General features: G+C 43.5%; 1 protein-coding gene across 1 annotated transcript in view; it reads left to right on the top strand.

The window, feature by feature from the left end:
• Window positions 1–6,807: 6,807 nt before the first annotated feature.
• Window positions 6,808–26,445, top strand: part of mast1a (microtubule associated serine/threonine kinase 1a) — a 109,797-nt gene continuing 90,159 nt past the window's right edge. Inside the window, exons 1-2 of the mRNA XM_039772611.1 lie at window positions 6,808–7,424; window positions 8,935–9,065. Of these exons, the coding sequence (XP_039628545.1) occupies window positions 9,021–9,065 (45 nt within the window). The 5' untranslated portion in view covers window positions 6,808–7,424; window positions 8,935–9,020. The remainder of the gene's footprint in view (window positions 7,425–8,934; window positions 9,066–26,445) is intronic.

Genomic DNA, 26,445 nt, shown 5'->3' with positions numbered 1-26,445 from the left:
TTGGCAGTTCATTTCATTTTCCCTATGGACTGTTTCTCAAATATCTCTCATTGTCCCTCTGTAATCCTGCGGCTGGACAAGAGGAAGGAGTTTTGATTTATATATTTTTCCAAAGTATTTTGCACATCCGCCCTTTTGTTCCTACCTTCCTTTATGAATCAGCTGATTATGCTGGTTCCCAACGCCAGCACTGACTGGATAGTGGTCTGTGCTCCTTGGACCCCCCAGCCCCTTCTCTTCTTGCTCTCTCATCTCCTTCAAGACCCAATGTGTCATAACAGAAAGTAAAGTGATAGTAAGATGATTTGACATTTTTACTGTTACATGTGGGGTGCCACCCATCTTTCTCATCATCCAAACACTCCTACATAAAAGATGATTATTTGCTTCTGATTTGAAAGTAGATTTCTGCATTTAAAGCGGAGAAATGTGTCGCCCTGGAAAATGTGTAAATGCAGTAATAAGATAAATGAGAGTGATACACTTGTATAGCGCTTTTCCAGGCACTGAAAGTGCTGTACTTAGACAGTTGGGAAAGAATACATAAACCCACAGGTCCTTCCTGGACTTGGACAAAGCTTCTGATTGGTTCCCATATGACTATATTTGGAAGCCCCTCAGAACCCACCATGTCCCTGAAGTCTACATCTGCTGGACCCAACTCCTCTAAAACAATGGCACAAGTGGCATACAATGCCCTGCTGGTGTTTCACCTCTGTTCACTATTTGAGTTGGTGTTCACCTCTCTCGCCTTTGCTTTTCATATAATCTATGGAGTAGCCCAGCAAAATGGCGCAATGATAGTCCATCTGTTTTGATCATTTCATGCATTTAGGAACCTCCGTTCACTGGATATGTTACTTATCACTCCTTCTTTTTGCACCTTGATGCCTTTGTTCATCGGTCATTCCAGCCCTCTTTTGGACGCCAGACATCATTTAGTCCAGCCATGGATATATTATATTAATAATATATTATATTATATTATATTATATTATATTATATTATATTATATTATATTATATTATATTAATCTTGGGGAGGCTGACTAGGGAGACGAGACGTGATCTTCTCGGAAGACACTTTTAAGTCCCGTGAGAGACACTTTAACTTGATCCCAGCTATTAAAACAACAACAAGCGACAAGCAAAACACGCAGCTCGCCAGCAGTAGAAAGCCAGCAGATGATCCAACCGGTTCTCCTTGCGTGCATTCTGCCACCCGCAGAGACACAAAGTGGCAAAAAGGACAGCGGCTGTACAGGTTTTAAAATGATCGACGGGCAGCGCAACAGCAGCAGCAACAGAAACACAGCAGATGATCCGAACGGCATCTCCTTAGCATGCGTTCAGCTGCCCCCCCTTCACAACGCAAGCAGCGTTATACATCCTGCGAGAAAGAGATGTAACCACGCCCAGGGCCGGAAATAAAGGACAAGTATTGTTTTTACAAAAGTTTTAAAGTAAAAGTGAAAATAATGCATATGTAACAATTCCCATGAAAATAACAATCTCTTTAAATTGTATATCCGGTTAACCAAACCCGGGGAGTGGGCGAGTGAAGTGAGTAGGAGAGAGAGATGGAGAGATGGAGAGATACAGCCACGCTGGTTATCCAGATACCACACTACTCTATGCTGATGACGTTCTGCTCATGAAAGAAACAAAATGTGAACTTGAGTCCTACACACAGCAGTGGAAGATGTGACTGAAGGAAGATGGCCTGCAACTCAACATCAAGAAGATGGAATACATGGAACGTGGAACAAAAATGAATGGAACTATTCGCATTGATGTCCAACCCTTCAATAACGTCTCCCAGTTCAAGTGCTTGGGCTCACTTGTCTGCTCTGATGGCAACTCCGTTCCCAATGGCAGAACATGAGTCACGCCAAGTCACTGGAGTGATATTCCTGAAGTTGAAATTCTACAACACTGTCGTCCACTTAGTTTCCTTGTACAGAATGGAATGCTGGCCTGCAACCACGAAGCACAAACAAGAGCTCCATGACTGATGAAAATGAGATAAAAAGAACCCACTAGACCCTTGACCTGAAAAGGGCCAAGTCATTAGTCACACATATCATCAAGAAGATGTGTGATGCCTACCTTCAATAGTATGGCGGTGTGGTGGGCCCTTCAGCTCAGTCCAAGAGGAAAGTGGCCAAAGACATGATGGCTGGACCACCTGAAATAGGATAGGCAACATGTGGACGTTACCCCTGAAGATGTCCTCAATCAGAACAGATAAGAGACCAGCGTGTTGAAAAGCAGACCCTGTGAAGGTGTGTAATAAGCGCTAGGACGAATGGTACAGCAGAACATCTCATGATGAAATCTGTCAAAAAACTTCATAAACACGTATACATGTGTTGATATATATACTGTCAATCAGCCCACATAGCAGTGAAACAGGACAAACTTTCAAAATCATCCAACCCGTTATATCCTAACTACAGGGTCACGGGGGCCTGCTGGAGCCAATCCCAGCCAACACAGGGCGCAAGGCAGGTAACAAATCCCAGGGCAGGGCACACACACACACCAAGCACACACAAGGGACAAGTTAGAATCGCCAATGCACCTAACCTGCATGTCTTTGGACTGTGGGAGGAAACCCACGCAGACATGGGGAGAACATGAAAACTCCACGCAGGGAGGACCTGGAAAGCGAACCTGGGTCTCCTAACTGCGAGGCAGCAGCACTACCCACTGTGCCACTGTGCCACCCCTTTAAAAATCAATACAAAAATAAAAAGAAATGTAATTCTGGCCAAGAGGAAGGTAGGTACTCTCCAATATCAAACGATGGCACTATATCTGATCATGTTCAGCTCTGACGGGAGAGCGTCTACCACATGGGGAGAAGAGCACATGGCTGTGATATCTCTGCCAATCAGCAGCTACCCTCTAAAACACACATAGCTCTGATCCCTCTCTCTCTCTTAAAAAATGTCAAACGTTACTCCTTACCAATCTGTAGATGATAATGTCTGCTGAACAAACAGGTATCGCTAGCTAAGCGGAGGTGAGGTGCACTCCAACACGTGGTGACAGGTAGAGCAACTCGAACGGAGGCTGGCATTTGAGTGAGGAGGGCCCCGCCCAGCTCCCCACTCCTGAGGTTATGCCTCCCCCCTCCCCTCAGCCCACAGCCTCTCTGTGGAATTCGTGCAAATAAATCGCAAGCGAAATGTGATTCTTAGCGCGATGAGATGAGTCACAAAATCAACTGGAATGTTCCAGCAAATTATAGAAAAAAACTTGATCTAAATCCGTGAAGTAGTTCTCTCTTTCGCTAGCTAACCGAAGGTAGGATACACACCGAGGTGGGCGCGTGAATGAGGAGGGCCCTGCCCACTGCCCTCTCCCCATGGCCCGCTGCGTGTTTCTGTTGGATTCGCCGCAAGCGAACTATGATACTTAGCACGATGAGAGAAGTTGCAAAATCAACTGGAATGTTCAAGCAAATTATAGAAAAAAAACCCGATCTAAATCTGTGAAGTGTTTCTCTTGTGAAAAGCAGACTGACAAACAGATGTTCGATTTTATATATATATAGATATTAATATATACATACTGTGGTGTATGGCCGGCCGTTCATCGCGGCCAATACCCCCAAGCCACCAGGTGGAGCCCTCCCTGCTGTATGGAAGTGCCCCGAAGACCAGCACGACATCATGGACATTGGAGTCTTTATGCACAGCCCTGCTGGATACCATGGGGGCCACTAGGAGATGCTGAAACGATGTTTATTTGCCATACGCCCCGGAAGTACGTCCGAGTCACATGGACAAGGGGAAATGACGTGCTTCCGGGGTGAAGAAAAGGACTTTTGATCTGACCCAGAAGTGATAGGAGTCACATGGACTGGGGATTGGAACACTTCCGGGTCAGGGAATATAAAAGGACTGTGGGAACTCCCAGACTGCGAGCTGAGATGGGTGGAAGCGTGGCAACGCGTCTGGGAGTGGAGGAATTGTTTATCGTGATTATTGTGTTTATTTTAATGAGTATTGTGGAGGAGAGGGTGCTTTGTGCTCTGTGCCGTATAAATAAAGTCTACTTTTGGACTTTTATCTGGTGTCTGGCATCTTGGACAAGGGTTCAAGGGAGTGATAGCCCCGCCTATCTGTCAGAATACATATACATATAGTATATATATAAACAGTTGAAATAACTCTGAAAACACACGAAACAGCAGTCACAACGTGTGTTCATGTTTTTGTTCTCTTCAAATGCTGCCAAACATGCCTGACAGATAGATAGATAGATAGATATGAAAGGCACTATATAATAGATAGATAGATAGACATGAAAGGCACTATATAATAGATAGATAGATAGATAGATAGATAGATAGATAGATAGATAGATAGATAGATAGATAGATAGATAGATAGATAGATCCCAAGGGGAAATTCACATACTGTCTGCTGTTACTGTGGCCAAACAACTTCTTTTCTTTTTCTTTTTCCGGTTTTCTGTGGTGACGATCTGCATCACCACCACCTGATCAAAGCACTGTGCTGTCCTTACGTTGATGTATTAAAGGCCAGATGTCCACACGACCGTCATCATCAAATTCTTCCATAAGAACCCTGAGTACAATGAGGACTAATTGAGGTCATTTATGTTAGGTAGAATGGGGGGGTCTCGTGGCCTCAGTCAGAGCCCCTGCAGATTTTTTTTTTCTCCAGCTGTCTGGAGTTTTTTTGGCAATCGGACCTTCCTTTTATTCTATGTTAATTAGTGTTCCCTTATTTTAATTCTTATTTATTTTGTCTTTTTTCTCTTTCTTCATCATGTAAAGCACTTTGAGCTACATCATTTGTATGAAAATGTATAAATAAATATTGTTGTTGTTGTTAATTCCTGGGTCCAGAGCACTCTGGTCCTTACCTAGATGTCCAATGGCAATCTGCACACTTGCTCTAATGTTCTTATATTGGACAGCAAAGGCTTTTTCCGGCTACACTTCATGTGCAGGTCAAGTTTGGGCCATCTCTTTCTGATTGTAGATGACTTTGACAGAGTTACTAGCAGTTCCTGCCATGACATTTTGAGGCTCAAAATGGGAGTCAAACGGACAAATCTTGAGCTAAACTTGCAGGTCAGGCCACTCCTGGACAAATTAGAAGTCATTTGAAATCCACACTACTTGTAAAAGACCTCCAGGAGATCTTTTGAACTTGTTCTGATGACACCACGCACGACAACAGCCAAGAGAACACCGGACCCTTAATATATGTGGTTCTACCTGCATACTCCCTAAGGAGGTCCTAATCAATGGCACCTCATCTGGAACACCTGATTCCAGTTTATTGATTTGAAAATGGTGATAAATGGAATGGTGGATTTACTTCATTTTGATTATGAAAATGAATACACCATGTCAATCCTACTGTATGTGTCATTTCTTCAGGTAGATCACCCTTTATCGGTAGGCTCTGCTTGCCTGTTCAAGTATGTTGAAAAAGTCAATGATTTCAATGGGGTGTACTTACTGTTTCACATGACTATATTTTAAAATAGGACAAGCGCATGGACTGACCCTTGTGGGGGCCTACTTTTTGACATACTTATGTCCTGACCCATGGTGACTTTTTGTAAGGACATATTCTGAGGAATTTATAGAGTAGACTGTCCAGGGGTGACAGAGATAGAGACAAAGGACAACTAGGAAACAACAATGGACAAGGCCACAGTGAGCAATTCAGCCAGGACATCAGAGTACACCCTGATCTTTACAAAAATGCCCACAGAGATCTCTTTTATGACCACAGTGAGTCATGTGCTCAGTTTTATGACCCCCCTCCAAAGGACGTTGGCAATTTTTATAGCACAGTGTCCTTGCTACCACCCTGGGGCTTTGGAATCCCCACACAGGCCCCAGGGTTAAGTGCTCCCTGCTGGCCTCACCTTTAACTCTTCAAGCAGCTACCCAAGCTTTTCTTAGATGGTCTCCCATCCAAGTACTGGCCTGGCCCAAAATGAAGTGAAGCTGGTGTGGGAAAGAAAGAAAGAAAGAAAGAAAGAAAGAAAGAAAGAAAGAACAGCATCACTAATGCAAGTGTTCATTCATTTGTTTCTTCATTGATTAAATCAGACCTTCAGAAAAAAAGAAACAAAGAGCAATGGATGGTAGCGGAATGTAGATCATTCGTTTATTCATTCATTAATTGATTCGATCGTTAAATCAATCATTCAGAAAGAAAGACCAAAGCTGAAGGCGATGCACGCGCTGACACATCTGACCGGGGACAGCCGTGTGTGTCCTGTGACTTTAATCGAATGGCGGCTCCTTTTAAATGCAGAACGAGCGTCACCACTCGCGATCGAGACCACGGCGCTTTCAATATTTTATGCCCGAGCCGTATAATGTGAATATTTTATGATTTAGTCTTGACTGCTGGAATTTAACCACTCAAGGATGGATGTTTTCCAAAGGGCTGTGCATCGGCGACGCCCGACAGGCTCTTTGCGCTCCTGACAATTGTTTTCCATCTTCCATTTACAGCGGTGTGGAATTTGACGTTTTAAAGTAAAATCACAGAGAAAGTTCTCATTTTCCTGGGCTCAAATGTTTACCTTTCGCATTTCTTAGCTCGAATGGCACACGAAACATTAAATGGTTTGGTACTGGTTGCGAGGGAGGCATGTCTCTGAAGGGATTTATTGATTAAAAGTAAATCGATGCTGTATGAAGCTCGTGTTACGCTTTTGAACGTCTCTCGTCAAATCCAAGGGATGAATGGGAGGGGAGGCTTAATAAAGGGGCGGGCGGGGGTTGTTTCTTGCCTTTCCTTCCGGATATTTAAAGGTTAAGCAGGCATTGTTATATTAGGCTCGGCTGCGGGTGAATGAGGGTAATAGCATCGGGTGTCTGGTACCGTCAAAAGGGGCAAAGAAAGAAAGAAAGGAAGAAAGGAAGGTGGGGAGGAGAGCGAGCGCGCGCACACGTGAGAGAGAGAGAGCGCGAGCGCGCGCCACACGAGCGCCGTTTCCACATCTGAACGCCACGCCAGTGCCTTAGCATCTCTCTTCAAGGAAAGCAGCAGCCGATGTGTTTTAACCCGGATTTATGAAACACACATCATCGTCAGAAGGTTATCCGGCTAGGATTATTGCATTTTGCACACAGACACATCATCGGCACTTGTTTATCGATGTGAAGAGCAGGGATGGAAAATCTGACTTTTAACAGACGACCGACACGAAAACACGCAAAATAACAGAGTGCGTCGGAAAACAAAAAAAAAGGCAGCAGTGGCGCCTGTAGCTGGAACAACCGCCGCATCAGGAGATATGGGACAATGACCGGTGATGCCAAGTTTTAAGAGGGCCAACATGGCCAGGCGGTGCGGGCATCTTTACCCACAAGTATTCATTGTGAGCGATGCAACACCACTGAACACTTAGCAAGTAAGCATTGTTGTTGACGCACCCTTCGGTTGTTATTGTTACCAGTTATGGTATGGAATTAATGAAATGTACAGGGTGGTCGATCTTTATTTTTTTGTTTCGCAGTTTAAAATAATATAACTTTTTTGTATCGAGTTTCTAGGCATGTCTTCTCAATGCTTGAAAGTTGCCATAATTACGATTTTGAATATGATGTTGATTATATTGTTGTGCAATATCCGCGATTTCTGGTTTACTTTTACGGATAATATAATAATATTTTGTTATCAAAACTCTTTTCCTCATTTTTAAATTTGTATTTGCTAGGTGAAATGGAAAGGGTCACTTTTGAATAAGCGATGCCCCTTTCGGTTATTTCACTTGTTAAAAATTACAGACAGGCATTTTGTCAGATACCGTAGCCGTTTCTTGTTAATCCCGGGGGTACCTCTTTGCTGTACTCTGGTATAAACAATGGCAAGTGAGAACGGGAGAGCCGGGACTAAAAACGAAACGAACCAGGGATGGCACTGGTTATGTGTCTGATCTGACAAACAGAAAGGCGCTATATGAAAGATATGCTATAGATAGAAAAGGAACTATATTAATCATAGATGAACAGATATGAAAGGCAAGGTATAACAGAAAAAAAACACTATAGGATAATAGAAAGTGTGATAGATAAAAAGGCGCTATATAAAACACAAAAATACAGGTAGATAGGAAATGCACTATATAAGACTAATAGGTAGGTAGAAAAGGCACTATATTAAACACAGCTGGATAAGAAATGCACTATATAATAGAAAGATTTATTGTATTGTATGTAAAACAAATATACAGTTAAGATAGGAAAGGCAGTATGTATATAGTTAGATAGATTTGAAAGGCACAATATAAGAAACACATAAGAATACACTAGATAGATAAAAAGATACTGTATAAAACTAATATATAGACAGACAGGAAAGGTGCTATATATAAAAAATATGACAGACATAAGAATAGCACATAAATGATAATATGTTACAGACGACAGGAAATTGACAATATAATAGACAGATAAAAGGCACTATATAAAACAGATAAATAGGAAGGGTGCTACATAAGACAGATGGATACAAAGGACACCAAAAGGTAAACATGAAAGACATTATAAAACCTTGCTAGATATGATATAGACGGGCAGATATAAAAGGCACTATACAACAGGCACAACTGGGAGGAAGATCATTTTCAAGCAGCAAAGGCTTCTGCCAGACAGATATGAGAGGTCCTCCTTAAATAATGACTGCTAGACCCCTAGCTGGGCGCAATATAAATGAACCTTTAGACAGATTTGAAGGACACCTGGAAAGTCTCTGTATAGACTGAGAAGAACATGTTAGGGAATTGACAGTCCGAGAAGTGAGGCGGTCTCCAGGATAATAAGGAGGTCTAAGTGCTCCAGTATTTGTCATTTGGCAGGTGGCGCCCGCTCTTTCTCTTGTGTCGTGACGCCTGTTTCTTGTGTTCCTCTCTCCTGGCCCAGCCGGTCTCTGCAGCCTGTCTGCGCTGCATCTCTTAAACGTTACTGCCGCAGAGGCTGAAAGTGTAAAGTGCTGACGGGACCTGCAGATGGAGATGGACGACTCGGGAATTATCCACCGCAGGAGAGTCCAAGTAAGTTTCAGATTTAATACGTTGAAGTATGCCATTTGCTTTTTGTTCTGTTGGCTTATTGATATTGTTATTATGTGTTTTGAAAACCTACATGGTACTCTGTATTCCTGTTCTGATAGTCAAACCACCCCCTTCAAGTAAAAGTGGAGCCCAGGGCCTTTGTGAAGTTCATAATGTGTTTATTTTAGTAAACCTCCAAGACTGACATGGAGTCACCAGGGTACCCAATGGTGTCAAGATGTAGTCCAGAATGTCTGAATTGTAATGGAGGCCCACCTCTGCAAGTCACTGACCCCTCTTCAATGCAGGGCACATTACCTCTGTAGATGTAGGCACTATGATGTGCCGGTCCTCTCATGGTGTTGGACCTTTAAGACTCCCACAGAAAAGCGTGAGGTCCTTCCTTCAATCTGTAAGTTCAAATTGCACTATAGCATGTTGGGCAGACCACCTGATCTCAGGAAGGCCAACAACTCAACTCCAGTCAAGTTGACTCACTGGCCTGTATGACTGATGAACAAGTCATTAGGCTTTCTTTGGTCGGTTGCACACTACATGACTTTGAGTCAGAGGACTACTCAAAACGATTGCCTGCAGCTGCTGAATCTCATCACCATTATGATGTCCAGTTATGCAGTTAGGAATCCCAAGGGATGTCAGATCACACAACCCCTCACGACTTCTCACTACTGTTTCAGATTTCCAAAGTATAGCAAGCTTGGAGCATTTAGATAATCAAGTACGGTGCTGGCTGATTGCGCTGGTGGCTGCATGGCTGTTTTCCAGGTATAGGACGTTCAACCTCAGTCTCAGTCTGCCTTTTTCCTTTTAGCATTTTGTTGTGTTATGACAAATACAAGATGTCACACTGGCAGACTCTTTTTTGTTTGTTCAGTCTAAATCTCCCATTTTTCTTCTTTCCTTGCCGTCTTAATGTATGCATTGGCTGTCAACTCTCTCCTCTCTCTCTCTCTCACACACACACACACACACAAAGGAGCCTGACTCCTGCTATTTACGACAAAATCAAACTGGTCTGACTGTGTCACTGGGGATATCAGCCTGTACAGCAGCTGCCCCCGACTTGCTAAGGTTATATAAATGGAGGCTGAGAGTCAGGTAGTGTGAGTTGTAACCGCGAGTACAAGCATTCCATGAGGAAGGTCAGCTCAGACACCCTGGTGACATAAGCAGTGCCAGTAGTAGCCCTCTGGTGGTATAGTGGACATGTAAACCTAATCTTCTATCTCTAGAGGAGGCAGGATGTCAGGTGAGCTGATGCAGTGCTGCTGGGTGACACTACTTTTTTGTCACAGAGTGAATATTGTATTTAAAATCTTTGATCGCAGTAGGGGGAAAGTCCCAGCCCTGCATTGCCCTGGGTGGGCTTGACAGACGTCGCCCCTCGTTGTTTATAGCGGGTAGTCGGTATGATTAGACTGTGATGACCTGTCCCTTTTAGTGTCCAGAGCATGCGCCCCTTAATGGCAGACTGCGGACTTTGAGGAGTGCCCACTCAGTATCCTCAGAGTTCGATGACTGGAGGAGGTTTACTTTCATTAACACTGCCCACTCATTCTCATCATAGTTTTGGTGGGGGGGCTCCTCTGTGTCTGGAGAATGCGATAAATATATACAGTATGAATGAGAGAGAGAGGATGATTGGGGGCACCCATGAACCCCCTCCAAACCCAAATGATTTTAAGGATGCCAAAAAAAAAAACAAACAGAAAAGGAGTTTTATTGATAATCACACAAGGAAGGGGATCAATATAAGGAATACTGAAGTAATAAAATAAAGTTGATAACACTAAACACCCACTGCCACACCAAGCCTGACTACCACAGATCTTGCACCTCTGTTTCTCTGGCAGGGTATGTTATGCTCTTATTCATTTTTAAAAGCCAGCTGTCTGTCATGTCTCACACCTTCCGCACCTTCTTCATCACCTCTACCTACTCTTCCTCCTCCAAATCACACCTGCCTTAAATTCTGATCAGAATGAGTTTCAAGCTGCAGGCAGGGACTAGTCTCAGATACGTCCTGGAGCAGGTCTGCCTGTGGGTACCAGCCTAGGCGTGCCATGCCCCAGGGGGTACCAAACAGAAATTTCATTTTTGTCGTGTTTTGGCTTTGGTAGTGGTACGGTTGACTTCTCAATTCTTGAACCTCTTCTCCTCGTGATTATTTCAAATCTTTCTGCTAGCATAGCATAAGCATACAAGCCTCGCATCTATTTTTTAATAATGAACCTTTTTTATGTAAGTTTTTAAGGATAAGGATGAGAATTTCACAAGACATAAACCCCAGAGTTGTTTCTAAGTGGTACCAGAAACCATGAACTGGCACACAAGCCCACCGAGCCAGGTGAGGGTCCCCAAGCAAGACAAGCTGGTGGCCTACTGGTCAATAATTTTGAGTAGAAATTTCCATCCTTTTGGTTTATAATTTCTTTGTGATGACATTCACAGAGCTAGCAGTGTCACCTGATGCTGCACCACCTAAATTTCCCAAGTACACAAAGCCTTTATAAAGTGTTCCCCTTTACAAACTGGGAATCTGTGCTAAATCGAATGGAGGAAGATTCAGCAGTGTGGACCGACTAGCCTGTGGTCTTTACCTGTACCATTGGGGGATACATGCAAAATATGACAGAAATGGCGAATCTACACCAATGACCCTACTGGAAAAACACAAGCAGGGCTACTCTGGGGGTACCAGGGGCTGTCCAGAGTAAGGGCATCAAGTAAATTGTGGAAGAAAAAATAGCCTGTGGTCTTTGCCTGTGCAAATTTGGAGTGGACAGGTTCAACAGTGTGGATTTGCATATCGGACAAACACACATTCAGCGGTATATATTAGAGGATATAGAAGTACAATAATTTATCGTACTCAGTAAGTGCCATTTGGGGTACCATTTACACAAATGGGTTGATTGGAAATCAATGTTCCTTTCCACACTGCCTTTCCAAAGACTTATCTATGATGCCTACATAACAGTCAAGTGCTGTGAGTCAGCAGAGAGATGGGAATCCACAGCAGTGCCGTTTAGAGTCTATCCACTAGGAGGCGACATGCCAGATTTGCCTCGCTATTAAAAATCCTCTGTGGTTCTTCACATGGTTGAAAGACATCAAACAATAAGAGGAGAACAAAATGAAAGAAAAAGCCAGTGTCCTAGTGCTCCATGCAGAAACCCTCAGGGGTCCTGGCATGGGCACTTCTGGGCTCTCTACATGTTGATGTCTGGTGTAGACTGAATGGATCAGCAGCCAGCCCTTTGATAAGGCCAATCATATTGTCAAAAATATGAAGCTCTTTGACGCCAAGATTCTCATTGAATGAGCAACCTGCTCTTCAGTTGGCACCAGTGCCATCTCACAGTTCCAGTGTCCTAGGTTCAAATTCCAGCCTTACTCCTTATTTTGTCAGTGCAGTTTTGCAGGCTCATCCTAAGATGAGGTTGTGTGTGTGTGTGGGTTATCTGGCAGTTTTAAATAGTGAGTGTGTGCCTAATCGTGCCCTGTCCAGATTGCATCCTGCCTTGGCATTAAGTGCCAGCTCCCTGTAACGCTGAACTGGGCTGAAAAATGGATAGTTGAAATTTTTGCCTAAAAAGAAGGAGAGGGGAAAGGACAATGGGTGTCCTTCTGTGGAGAGAACCTGGTGGGCATCTTACCGTGAGGGTGCTTTTTTTGCCCAACTGGTCACCAGAAAGGGTGGAGTTCTGCTTTAGCTCAGCTGATTAATATGGCTGAATCCGGGGGTCTAGGTGTAAGAGTGGCGTTGCCCAAATTAATTTCATGCTACTGTGCCGTGTCTGAGGAGACCCCTAGCCTGCCCTTTGGAAGTTTGTATCATTGAGAGAGAAGGATGAAGAGTAACTCGCCAATTAGGGACCAGATTGGAATGAAAAAGCCCTTCGTCTGGCCCAAGCCCCCTCTAAAATGCACCCCCTTTTTCTGTCATTTATTGCTCTTTTCCCTTAAATGTTGTGTAGACTGAAGTAGCCATGTTTATCTCCTGACTGAATAAATCCTGAATTACTCACCAATCCATTAACATAAGGGTGGGAAAGACAAAAAAAACATGACATCAGCTAGAATGACTTACGGTCGCGTCCTGAAACCCGAGATGAGGTCAGCGTCTAGAATGAGTTGGCGAGAGATGCTGAAGGTGTCCAGATTGTGCTGGGTAGGCTTTGGGGCCATGGCACGCATCCCGGGAGCCACCAGCCTTGGGACGGGCATGCACTGCAGTGCTGGCACTTTATTCATATGAATAAAGATGAAATCATGATAAAATTTCATGATGTACCTGTAAAACGTTTTGTGGTGTATTCAATGTGAAAGGCACTATATATATATATATATATATATATATATATATATATATATAATCAAAAATTCCTGAATATGCTCCCTATCTGCTTTTCAATCCGAATGCTCCTTCCTTCTTTATTGACAGGCCCTGCTTTAAAATGTACGCCAGGCTCGGATGTCTCACTAGATGACATATGCTTTCTGTGACATTTCAGACTTGACAACTTTAGGCGCTTCTCTCGATGACAATCATCTCCCGTGTAATTAAGTCGGCCTCATGACTCTAGAAATGCCTGGAAGCTCCAGGGTAAAGACGCTGTCCCCTGACTCACCCCTAGGTGAAATTCAAATACGCTACGCGGCAAGCGTTTTGCCGGCTAATAAGGGGGTCGTCTCCAAGCAAAGAACCAAAGCACTGATTGGGCAGCTTGTGTGCCAGTCAGCTGTGACCAAACTGTCAGCCCGCAGCTCTTATGTCCAGTTGGTGAAAGGCGTCTGCTCTGGGTGCAATCCGTAGGAAAAACAGATGGCATGAGGTATGCAAAGTCGGGGTTGGTTTGAGTTCTAAAATATCTGACTGGGCTGCTAATTCATAAAAAATAAAAATACAGGAGGGTTTGTTTTCCGCATTATGAATCAAGGTTAGCCTACCGGTTATTACTGCTGCTCAGAGCTCTGCAGACTTGGGTTCAAGCCATTGTCTTGTATGTTTGGGTTGGGTTTATTGGCGAGTCAAGTGAATGAGGGTGCCCTGCATGGGACTGGCATCCCTTCTAGAGTTGCCTAATGAAAGCTTGGGGACTTAAACTGAATTGTTTCACAGATGGCCCCGGGGTTTTCTTTTTTTGTAAAAGGTGTTATATAAAGGCATATAAAGAATGAGCATGCTGTAAGCCTTTGGATGGTCTTTTGTTTAAAAACACAACATATACAGCAAATTCTGCAAGTATCAGACCCCTTCACTCTCTGCACACCTCATTGTGTTGTATATTTGCCATTTTTGCCCATCAGTCTACACTCAATAACCTATAATGACAAAGTGAAAACCTGTTTTCAGAACGGCTGCAGATTTATTGAAAATCAAGAACGGAAATTTCTCATTTCAAGAAGCATTCAGACCCTCTGTGGTGGCACTCCACATTGTGCTCAGGTGCCTCTTGTTTGCTTTAATCTTCCTTGAGATGTGTCGAGAACTTGACTGGGTTCCACCTGTGGTGAGTGGTCGCACCTGTGTATAGAAGGTCCCACAATTCATACTGCATGGCAGGAGAAAACACAAGCCATGATGTCCAAGGAACTCTCTGTGGATCTCCACAGTCAAACCGTGGTGAGGTATAGATCAGGACAAGGGGATCAAACCGTTTCTAAAGCTTTGAGTGTTCCCAGGAGCAGAGTAACCTCAAGATTTGTGAGACAGAATATGTTAGGAACCTCCAGGGCTCTTCCTAGAGTTGTCTGTCTGGCCAATCTGAGTATCCATGCAAGAAGGACTTTGGTCAGGGAGGTCACCTAGGACCCAGTGGTCACTCTAAATAAGCTTCAGAGGTCCTCTGCTGAGCTGGTAGAACGAGTCAGAACGATGACCATCTCAGCAGCACTAAATCAATTAGGCGTTAATGGTAGATTGGTTAGATGGAAGTCACTCTTGAGTAAAAGCCATTTAGGAGACTCTGGGAGTCACTCAAACAGAATTATTGAGCCAAAGTGTTAGTCAGCCCTGCCACAGAGGTCAATAGCCCTCATCTTCATAGCCCTTAGTGGGTATCCTGAACACCAGTGTACAAATATCTGCTTGTGAATTTTAAGGCATGTCCACCCACCTCTGCCCAGACACCTGCACCATCGAGTGACCCATCATTAGTGAAGGTGTGCTTACGCCTTGATGCTTTGCCTGCTGTGTAACATCAGTGGAAAGATGGCCTGGTCTGGATTATATATTCTTCCAAGGATTTTTTGGTTGCAGTTGGGGTTGAGCACCGAGAGAGTTAAGCTTCTCCTGAGAGTCTTTCGAACCATGGAAGAAGAGTGTGAAATGAAATTACACTTCACATCTCTCTGCTGGTCTTTCCGCATATCTCAGTCTTCTGCTCTGAACCCTCATAACGAAGGAAGCCTCTGACATAATCCTGAGCTGCTGATCCAGAACTGAGACTCTCATGAACCCCTTCATACAGACATGAACATCATCTGAGGGAGGGAGTGGAGGGGGCAGCAGGTGGACACCCAAAGGTCCCAGTGCATTGCCAACCTGTTTGTTCATGTCCAGCTCGGCCCATAATGCAGACATGTCCCCTTCGTGAGTATCTGAGTCTTTACTGCAGGACTCAGCTCCTCATATCAAGTAAAGATGGTGGTCAGCTTTGTGCATTACTGAGCTCATCATCATAGACCTGAACTGCCAGGTGGTCAGCCACAGCGGCAGAATCAAGCAAATCCGTTTGAGGCAAGTCCATCATACGCTGCAAACTCTCTAATGATGACACAAGCCCACCTTGTACAACTGACCCCATCACTAATCCTCTAATGATGACCCAATCCCACCCACTAATGCAGAATGAGGCACATCACATACAACTGACTGTCTAATGCAGAGAGGAGTCCATCTTGTGCCGCTAAGCTTCTAATGATGACTCAAGCCTATCTTGTACAACTGATCTGCAGACACGAGCCCATCACCTAAAACTGACCCTCTGATGCCAAGGTGTCTGTTATGCATAACTGAGCTTATCATGTCCAGCTAACCCTCGAATGATGACCCATTTTGAACATCTGACCCATGAACGCAGAGCCAAGTTCCTTGTCTGGAATGGAAGCCCCCAGTTATGTCTTGAGCTCTTAATTACAGCAGGGTAACTAAATCCCAGGGAGTCCCTCATACAGAACTGATTTTCTAGTGCAAAATGAGCCGCTCAAATTAGCATTGAATGCCCAAAGTGGACCGGAGGCAAGTTGAAGCCTTGGTACTCATCCTGAGTCCCTAAATAGGAATGGAGCTCATCGTATAAGGCAGAGTCTCTGAGGTCCCCTAGAGCAGAGCTGAGCTCATGGTGAAGAAGTGAGTCCACAGTGCCAGGCTGGGTGCTTAAAGCTCATCGAAACCCTTAAAGCATATCAGCTCACCCAGAGCTAAGCCAGCAATGCCAAGATGAATCTATAAAGCCAGGCCGCTCAGCTAATTGCAAACGAGGTCTCTTACACACAGCTGAGCTCTTCATGTCCAGCCTATCGTTTCTTGTCCAAATGAGTTCATACTGGCAAGCTGAGCCAATTATGCAGAATTAACTCTTTAGTCCACAAGCGAGTTCCTAATGTCTAACTGAGCCCACAATGCCAGGATATGCCCACTATGTCAAGCAGTTTCTTGTATAAAACTGATACCAGGCTAAGCTTTTTGTGCACAAGTGTGGTCATCACATCAGGCTTATTCTTTAATGCACCACTGAGCTCCTTCACATCAGGTTGAGCCTCTCATGTATAAATAAGCCCACAATGTCAGACTGAGCCCCTTATACAGTGCTGTACAGTGCTTAGATCACTATGCCTGGCAGAGTCTCTTGTGTGGAGCTCAGACTACAATGCTAGGTTGGGACCCTCATGTAAAGATAAGCCCACAATGTCAGGCTGAGTCCTTTACGTCGAGCCAATCCTGTCATGCAGAGAGCTTGACTCCCTCATGCCATGCCGAGTGCCTTGTGCATGAGTGCCACATCACCGCCAGCCAATCTCTCAGTGCACAGCTGAACTCCCTCATGTTTAACTGAGCCCCTTTGTGCAAAGTTGTGCCGCTCATGTAAAGAGGAGCCCACACTGCCAGGCTGAGCCCCTCATCTAAAGATAAGCCTACAGTGCCACACTGACTATCTCATGCAGATCTGAGTCCACAATGCCAGGCTGAGCCCATCATCTAAAGATAAACCTACAGTACCACACTGAATCTCTTGTGCAACGCTGAGCCCACAATGCCAGACTGAGTCACTTGCGTACAGCCTAACCCGCAATGCCAGGCTGAATCTTTCATGTAAAGATGAGTCCTTTGTGCTGAGCTGAGCCCACAATGCCAGGCAGAGTCTGTCATGTCCCACTGACCTCTTCCTGCAAAGATGAACTCTCTCATTTGCCACTGAGCTCCTCGAGCCAAGCTGTGCCCTTTGCAGGCAGTGGGCCAAGTCCTTCATGGAACCCAGAAAGGCAGGAAGACACGACTCTTTAAACTTTGCTTAATTAAATGAGACGATTTCATTTCTGCCGCTAATTGCTGCTGTCTGGCATTGTATGTCTGTGTGGGCTGAACGTGCAGTGAGTTCTGCTTGTTGAGGAGCCTGTGATGTCATTTTTTTTTTAAGTCTGCTAATAATGCTTTAAATTTAGATAACGTGCAGCTGTGCAGGTGGAAACTTGGCAGTTGTGTGTGCGTGTGTCGCTGAAGTACGTGTGATATCACTTCTCACCACGTCTCCTGATAAACACTGTGCTGCTGCCAGACTGTAGCTGGGATGACACTGAAGTCACTCCTCCTCCTCCTCCTCCTCCTTCTTCTTCCCAAGTTGTCCCGTGTCAGGTTTCAGTGACTCAGCAAGTCACATGGTGCCCACTGCGACACAACAGTGAAGGCTTACTGTTGAGGGTTTGCCACACTGAGCAATTTAAAGAGGAGAACTAACAGTGACTCCCACCTTTGGGTGACGGACACAATGTTGAGTTACTAATGCAAGCCAGGAGCTCCCAGTGTCTTGAGCCCAATAATGGTTTGGAGCCTCGGACTGCTGAGTAGATGCCCAGCTCTTTACTCAGCTTTGCCAGGTGGTGGCACTCTTTTTGACACCATTTTATCTACCCTAGCCATGTAATCTTCCACAAGTGTTCATTGCTATTATTTTATTTCTTGCAGCACTAAGCCATATTGAAATCAGATTTATTAGGGGACTTGGCAGGGGAAGAACTATTAGAAACAGGTGGTGTTAGACCCCTGGAGTCACAGTGGAAAACATTTGGGTGTGCTAGGCTATGGTTTGTTCTGTTTACACTTTTATCTTCTAACTGGTATTTGAGGGCAGTTAAAGTGGGTGCCCCTTTGGTGCCAACCCAGCTGCCTGCTTCAGACTGACTGGGCTAAGATGAAGTGGATAAACGTCTTTGGCTGTGCCAGCTGGGACTTGGCATCTTGTTAATAGAGAAGGGCAGTGGGAACAGGCTGCCACTGGCATCGTCCTGCCCGTCAAGTGCCACAATGGCAAATGAAACTGTGAAGTTCGGAAACTTGCCACTAGCTAGAGAATGATTTGTCGGGGCAGTCTCACAATTAATCAATCAAATTTTATGAATCAATTTATAGAAGTTGCAACGGGCTAGCGGTCCACCCCAGGTTGTTTCCACTCTTGTGCTGACACACCTGAGATGGAATGAATAAGCCTGTGTTAGTTAGACTTATGACATCTCGCCGCAGTAATGGAGGTGGGAATGCATCCAGTGCAGCCCCCCTAGCAGCAGCTCATCAGCAGGCCAGAGGAACACAGCTGACCACAAGCAGCAAACTTAAACTGCCGATGAAGGCAACAAAAGAGGCTCAGTGAGATGTGACATGTTGTTTGTCATTTTAGTTTTTATGATTTTTCTACCCATCCAAAGGGGGTGGGGATGAAATCTAAGTAACTGACGTCGACTCCAGTGCTATCATTTGCAGTGTGCCCACCTATGTCTCTGTTACATGTCACTTGGTACAGGACTTGAAAAAAGCAGAGCTAATGTTTGTGATGCGCCATCTGTTGGATAGCAGAGGCATAGCAACCGGATGGAGAAACACACACACTTACACAGACACTTGTGCTTTTATTAAGGTGGAAGGTTACATATTTTATTGTGGATTCAGAAACTATCGAGATCTCTTCACTTTCTACATGCTTTACTGTGTTGTAGATGTAAACTTAAATGGATACATTTACCATTTTTGCCCATCAGCCTACAATCAAAGTTGAAAAGATGTTTTCAGAAAGGTTTACAAATTTAATAAAAACAAAAAACTGAATTCTGTCATTCCCATTAGTATTCAGAGTCTTTACTCTGGCACTCCACATTGTACTCGGGTCCATCTGGTTTGCTTTAGTTCTCCTTGAGATGTGTCTAGAACTTTTTGGAGTCCACCTGCGGCAAATTGAATTGACTGGACATCGCAAGTATAGGGTGGTCCAGATCTAATTATACAATTTTCATTACGTTATAACTTATTAAGTTTATTACATAGAAAATCACCCAAGAAATCCCGGACCACCTAGAAGTGTGCGAACTGACAAAATGAACAATTGTCTTTGCGCCGAACTGGAATCGTCCCCGCATAAATCAAAGTCATCCAGACAATCTGGATCTACATAATTAATTCTGGACCACCCTGTACCTGTGTATAGAAGATCCCACAATTGACATTGCATGTCAGGACAAAAAGACATGAAGTCCAAAGAAATGTCTGCCGACCACTGCAATCAAATTGTGGTGAGCACAGATTGGGTAAGAAACGCAAGAGTTCTGCAAACAAAGTCAAAAAAAGAGAGCAGAGGTCAAAAATCAAATAGCAAAAATACACAAAAATCACTCGCCAGCTCCCAAGTGCATTCACAAGGGCTGAGAGCAGAGCCTTGACGGTGATGGGCAGAAGGTCAAACCTCTTGGGGAGCTACTCACAAAACACACGGAACAGAAAAGAAGATAGAGATACATAGAAACTAACTGAACAGCAATATTAACATAAACAAAGGAATCGATAATGGACAGAAAGAACACAGACATGGCATTTGAAACCCTGGCTGATATATAACAAGATCAGGGCAAGGACATAAAACCATCTCCAAAGCTTTGAGTATTCACAGGAGCACAGTGGCCTCAATAACTGTGAAATGAAAGAGGTTTGAGAGCACCAAGACTAACCTAGAATTGATGTTCTGGCCAAACTGAGTAACCAGGCAAGAAGGGCCTCGGTCCGAAAGGTGACAAGAACCCAATGGTTATTCTAACTGAGCTTCAAAAGTCCTTTGCTGAGATGGGAGAACCTGTTGGAAGGACAACCAGCTCAGCAGTACTCCATCAATCAGGTGTTTATTGTGCAGTCGCTAGATGGAAGTTTTCAGTTCCATACATATAGATACATGCATATGTGTATGTGTACATTCATGTTTTTGTTGGTTTTATGATTTTATTATTTGTACTGTGTCCTTGGGTTTTTAGAAAGGTGCCTTGAAATAAAATGTATCATTACTATTAGTACTTCTGAATTAAAGGCATATGACAGCCTACTTAGACTCTGAGAGCATGAGAAAAACATTGTCAGGTCTAATGAAAGAAAAATTGAAATCTTTGGGCAGAGCTCTAAGCAGTATGTCTGATGAAGACCAGGCACAGCTTATCACCTTCCTAATGCCATCCCTGTGGTGAAGTAAAGTGGTGGTAGCATGGTGCTATGGTGGTGCAGCGACAGGCAGACTGGTCAGAATTGAGGGCAGGATGAATGCAGCCAAATACAAAGAGGGCCTGGAAGATAACCTGCTCCAGAGTGCACACCAGCATAGACTGGTAATGGGATAAACTGCCCAAATCCAGGACGGCAAAGCTTATAGAGACTTACCCAATATATTCAAACTTGGAATTGTTGCCAAAGGAGTTTCTACACAGTACTGAATTAATGAAGGAAAAAAAATGGCAGTTTTTGGATTTTTATTAACTTTGCAAACCTTTCTGAAAACACATTTTCACTTTGTCATCATGGGTATTCAAGTGAAAATGGATTGGAAAATATGGCAAATGTATTGTCGATTTAATCTCAAAGGGATACAAGAAAGTGTGCAGAAAGTGGAGTGAGTCCACTGTATGTACTGTACAAACTGGGTATGCTTTCTGAGTGTTGCACTTGTGTTCTGTGGGTGGGTCCCAAGAGACAGGTCCACCGTGATGTCACTGCTAAAGGACTGTCCACGGCCTATGTTTTCAGGCTGAGGCCAGAGGTCTGGTAGATTCATTAGGAGCTGTGCAGTAAGGATCTTTAGTGTGAGTATTATTTGGATTTTAGGTTTCTGATTATATTTCGCCTTCTCATAATGCATTTGTACAGTAAGGCTGAGCTGCCCAGTCAAAGATTTGGAATCCCACTTCTGCCACCATAAGCTGGGCTGAGCAAGTCACTTGATGAGCCTGCAGCCAATCTGTATGGTACACATGAGATGCATCGAGGTAAAGCATTCACCAAGAAGGACGATACATCAGTAAGGCCGAGAGCGCCCCCCCGATGTACCTTTCCTGCCCTATGTATGACCCCAATAACTTGGAAAAAAAAAATCCTAATCTTTCCAAAAGAAAGTTTAGAAGTAGTAAGAGTTAATGCACTGCCATGCACTTGTTTCACTCCAGCTCATCAAACTTTTATTTCTCTATGGACCCTTAAAGATGTCTGGCTGAGATTTTATTGGAATTTCGTACTTCAGTTCCTGCTATTACCTTTTACTATTTTTTTGCAACATCATGTTTTCTTAGGCCAAGATTTGGCTTTTTGTTTGTCATAATGCTCACCAAAGCTGTGTAATTTTCCATAATCAGGAGAAAAAGGACAGATGTGTGCCATGCCATAGGAAGTCAAAGTTTATTTTTGTCTCTCTTGCTCACTCTCTCCGTCTCTCCCTGGTGGTTTCTAATTCCTCTGTGGGCGCGTCAAACATGATTTCACTCCTAACGAGGTTGCATGGAAATTTCTCGTGCGTCTTTCTCTTGTTTTTTTTTTTTTTTTCTCTTCTCATCCAGGGTGAGATGACGAGATGTTAATAGGCTGCCGCTAAAATCAAAGCTTTGCATTAACACGAGTCACAGGAGGTAGCGCACATTCTCAAAGGGACAGGCGCCTGGAAAATAAAAACGACTGCTGCTCTGATCCTTGTGCTTTTCTACAGTTTGTGCTGTCAGTGCTGTGACTTACTTCACTCTTCCTGGTGGTTTCAAATACCCCTTCCAATCCTTATAGCCCCCTAATTCCTTTGAATCCACTGGTTCCCTGACTCCATACGTTCATGGTAGGCAATGCAAACGCAGCCAATGATGTGCAAAAGTCACTTGCTGAGTGGATCATCCTGTATCTGGACCAGCGCTCAGAGAGAAAGGACAGCCACTGTTATGGTGGGCATTTATTCATATTTTGTTTATCATTTTGAACAATCTTACACTCATTTGGGGGTCATTTGGAGTTGTAGTATCCATTTCTAAGATTTATTTTTAATAATAATAATAATATATTTTAGTTATTCATAGGCGCCTTTCTAAAGACTCAAGGATACCGAACAATAGATAAAACACACATTATAAGCAAAACTAAAAATAGAAAATTTAAAATCAGACAGAGCAATTGTAGTCAAAGAGAAAAAGCAGCCTTAAACAAATGAGTTTTAAGTTTAGATTTGAAAAGTGAGAATGAATCAATGTTTCTAAGCTTGGAAGGTAATGAGTTCCAGAGCTTGGGAGCAGAGTAACTGAATGCTCTGCTCCCCATGGTGGTAAGACAGGTGAAGGGGACAGTCAAGTGGATGGAGGAAGAGGATCGTAGGGTGCGGGAGGGAATGGCAACATGGAGGAGGTCGGGCAGATATGGAGGGGTGAGGCTGTGGATAGCCTTAAAAGTTAACAGAAGAATTTTGAATTCAATGTGAAACTTAACTGGAAGCCAGTGAAGCGGCTGTAAAATGGGAGTGATATGGTGAATAGAGAGGGTTCTAGTAATGATGAAGGCAGCTTCTCTTATAAAGAGATTTGCGAGAAAGACCAAAGAAAAGGGAATTGCAATAATCCAGACGAGAAGTGACAAGGCTATGAACGAGGATAGCAGTGGTGTGGGGAGTGATGGAGGGGCGAATACGCAGATGAAAATAAGCAGACCGGGAGATGTTATTGATGTGGGACTGAAAAGATAAATTACTGTCAAGGATGACACCTGTGGGGAAGGGGAGACAGAGGAATTATCAATAACAAATGAAAAATAATCAGCTTTGGATCATGTGGATTTTGTACAACTTTTTCAGTAGTTTTTGATGGCACCTTGTAATTTAACAATCACCAGCATGTTTGTTTACTGCCACTAACTAGGAGAGCCTTCCATGTTGTGAGGGGCCGTGTACTCTGATGTTGTTAACCGCAGGTAATCCATGTGCAGGTTAAAAGGTTATTTCAAAGAGGATTTCTTTATCCGAGATACGAATTCAAAACCCCTACTTAATGACTTTGCTGAAACTTTTCTTCATGGTATTTCTGGTTCTCACTTGCCTGCACACATACTTTTGACTTTAATTTTTGTCTCCTGCTTCTGTTCTCGAGCTCCTGGATTTAACACCTTTGCTGTTTTTACATCAATTTCCTGGTTTTCCTCAAAAATGTCCTGTCATCCTTTCTGGTAGTTCAGCCAGAAAGTCAAAGATTTCAATCCCACTTTTGCCACTAAAAGCTGGCCTCTAAAGGAGACTGCAAACAATCTGTAAATGTATCTCTCTAAACTGTCTTGTGTTGTATATGAGATGTTTTTGCGATTCCTGCTAAAACAAATTGCAAAAAGGGAATCAAGTCTAAAAAAAAGGCAAAATCAGCATCTGCCCTTATTACAGATCTCAGCCCACTGGATTGCACTCACTGCAGGCAGTCCAGCCCCAAAACTCAAACGGCAGGCGTCCTACACAAACCTAAAAATGGGGCTACAGCTTTTAAATATCATTGGAGAAAGTAAAACCCATGAAATCTTCAGGTCTATGAAAAAAAAACCCAAACCCAAAAGTTCCAAGAATGTGTAAATATTTATTTTTGGAGGGGTTAAAAGTATAATAAAAATAACTAAGGCAGTTAAAAAAAAGGAAAACCGGCACAATCTAAAGAAAATAAACCCCAGAAGTCACAAAACAAAGAACATTAGCTTAAATTAATGGAGGGGCCAAAAGGCAGGAATTCCAAATGAAGCAATAAAATTACAAAACACGAATCGAAAAGACTAAATATAATGCTGAAGACACTGGAGCTTTACATTAAATTCTACCTGGGCCAGCAACCCATCTGCCTGCTCTGGTGACTCTGCCTCCTTTGGCTCAACATACACGAGAAGGGCAGACAACGGAAAACAAAATACACAATTAATTAACATAATACATAATAATAAAAAAATCGCGATCACAATACATTATCACATTAAAAGGGAGATTCATTTTAAAAGAAAATGCAACCCAAATTTTCTGGTTTATTTTTAACGTGAAACCATTGTGCGTTAATAATTATAATTCTTTACGTTTATATAGCACTTTTCTCACCACTCAAAACAGTGAGTGTGGAGCCACTTCAACCATCACTAATGTGAAGCACCCACAAGAATGATGTGACGGCAGCCATTTTTGTGCCAGTACGCCCTCCACACATCAGCTGTTAGGTGGTGAAGTGAGAGAGAGAGAGAGACAATTAGAGATTAAGGATTATTAGGGGATCAGAATGACTAGGCTGAGGTGGGCAATTTAGCCTGGACATTGGGATACACCCTACTCTTCACGAAGGGTGCCCAAGGATCTCTGATGACCACAGAGAGTCAGAACCTCGGTTTTACATCTTGTCCAAAATATGGCACCAGTTTCTACAGCACAACGTCTATGTCACTGCACTGGGGCACTGGGATCCACACACAGACCACAGGGTAGGCACCCCCTGCTGGCCTCACCAAGACCTCTTCCAGCAGCAACCCAAACTTCTCTTGTCCTGATTTGTCTCCCATCCAAGTACTGCCAAAAGAAAGCATAAGTCCTTCAAATTATAAAGGCACTTGGAAGCAAAGCATGGTACTCACATAAGTAAATTGTTCAACCTCTTTTAAAGTCTTGAGGCGTCACAAAAATCACTCTAGCGTGTTTGTACAACATACCAGCAGGCACTCTGCACATTGTCTCGATGCACATCAAATATAAGGAATGGCACACAATAACAGGACAGCTCATCTCGCTTTGTGCAATGGATATGTGCACTGAAGTCCTAGAAGAATCAACCCCCAGCAAATTAAAACACGTTCGTCTCTGCTGTCTCTTCACCTGCCCCTGATTTTGAAAAATCAGACAAGCCCATGTAGCCAAATAAAAAGACAACTGGACACTAAAGATGTTTCAGTTTGGCTTGTTTACATTCAAATGACTGCTAATAAAGAGTAATCACTGAACAAAACTCGATAAAAATGGGCCCCTAGGCCAAAAAGGTTGAGAAGCACTAATCTGTAATACATGATGAATAAATGTCTCCTGCATGCTCTGGTACTCTATCTTGTTGTCTGAGATTCAAGAAGTAAAAGGTATTATAACATGTGAGGGCTACTGCAGGGATCTGGGAACATTTTGGTTGGGTCCATTTATTTAAATATTAAGGGAAGAACAGGATCACCCAGAACCCTACCATGGAAAAACAGACTGAAAATTGCTGGAAAAGTTATGTAGTGCGACGTCTGCCTTAATGCTTGTGCATCTCTGCACCTGTGTACAAGGATTTAGCACAAATGTGTCAAATGGATGCGCTCACATGAGTCTTTTTAATGAACGCACTTGTATGCGTGAACATTACACACTGATTTGTGCTCACATGCATGTGTGTGCATAAGAATGCAGGAGCAAAGTGCCAAATGCAAAAGCCATTAAGTAACAGAAGACTGAGCTAAAAACAAATAAAGTAGGACATGGAGAGGCGTGAACTCGAGAAGCTGCCAGACCCCTAGAATGACAGACACACACATGTATTTTTGGTATGAACTCGTGTTTAAACAGAGAATCCGTCTCAAGGGAGTGTTCAGGAACTTGGCAAGTAAAGGAGGGAGATGGAGGTCCTGGCTGATACTCTGAAATGCCATTGAGCATCAAGAGCTAAAAAACTTAATCCTTGTAGATGCTAAAGCACTCAAGACCCTTGGGATATTGACACTGACAACAGAGGAAACCATGGAGTGAGTGTCTGCCGTGGCATGTTCTATATTCTTAAGGCTAACGTGGGTGCACTTGCAGGATGCAGTTCTCTCGTCGGTTGTTAAAGTCAACAG

The sequence above is a fragment of the Polypterus senegalus genome, chromosome 12, assembly GCF_016835505.1.
Source record: "Polypterus senegalus isolate Bchr_013 chromosome 12, ASM1683550v1, whole genome shotgun sequence".
Classification (NCBI taxonomy): Eukaryota; Metazoa; Chordata; class Cladistia; order Polypteriformes; family Polypteridae; genus Polypterus; species Polypterus senegalus.
Note: the sequence above shows the minus strand (reverse complement) of the source record. Positions and strands in the feature narration are given on the sequence as shown.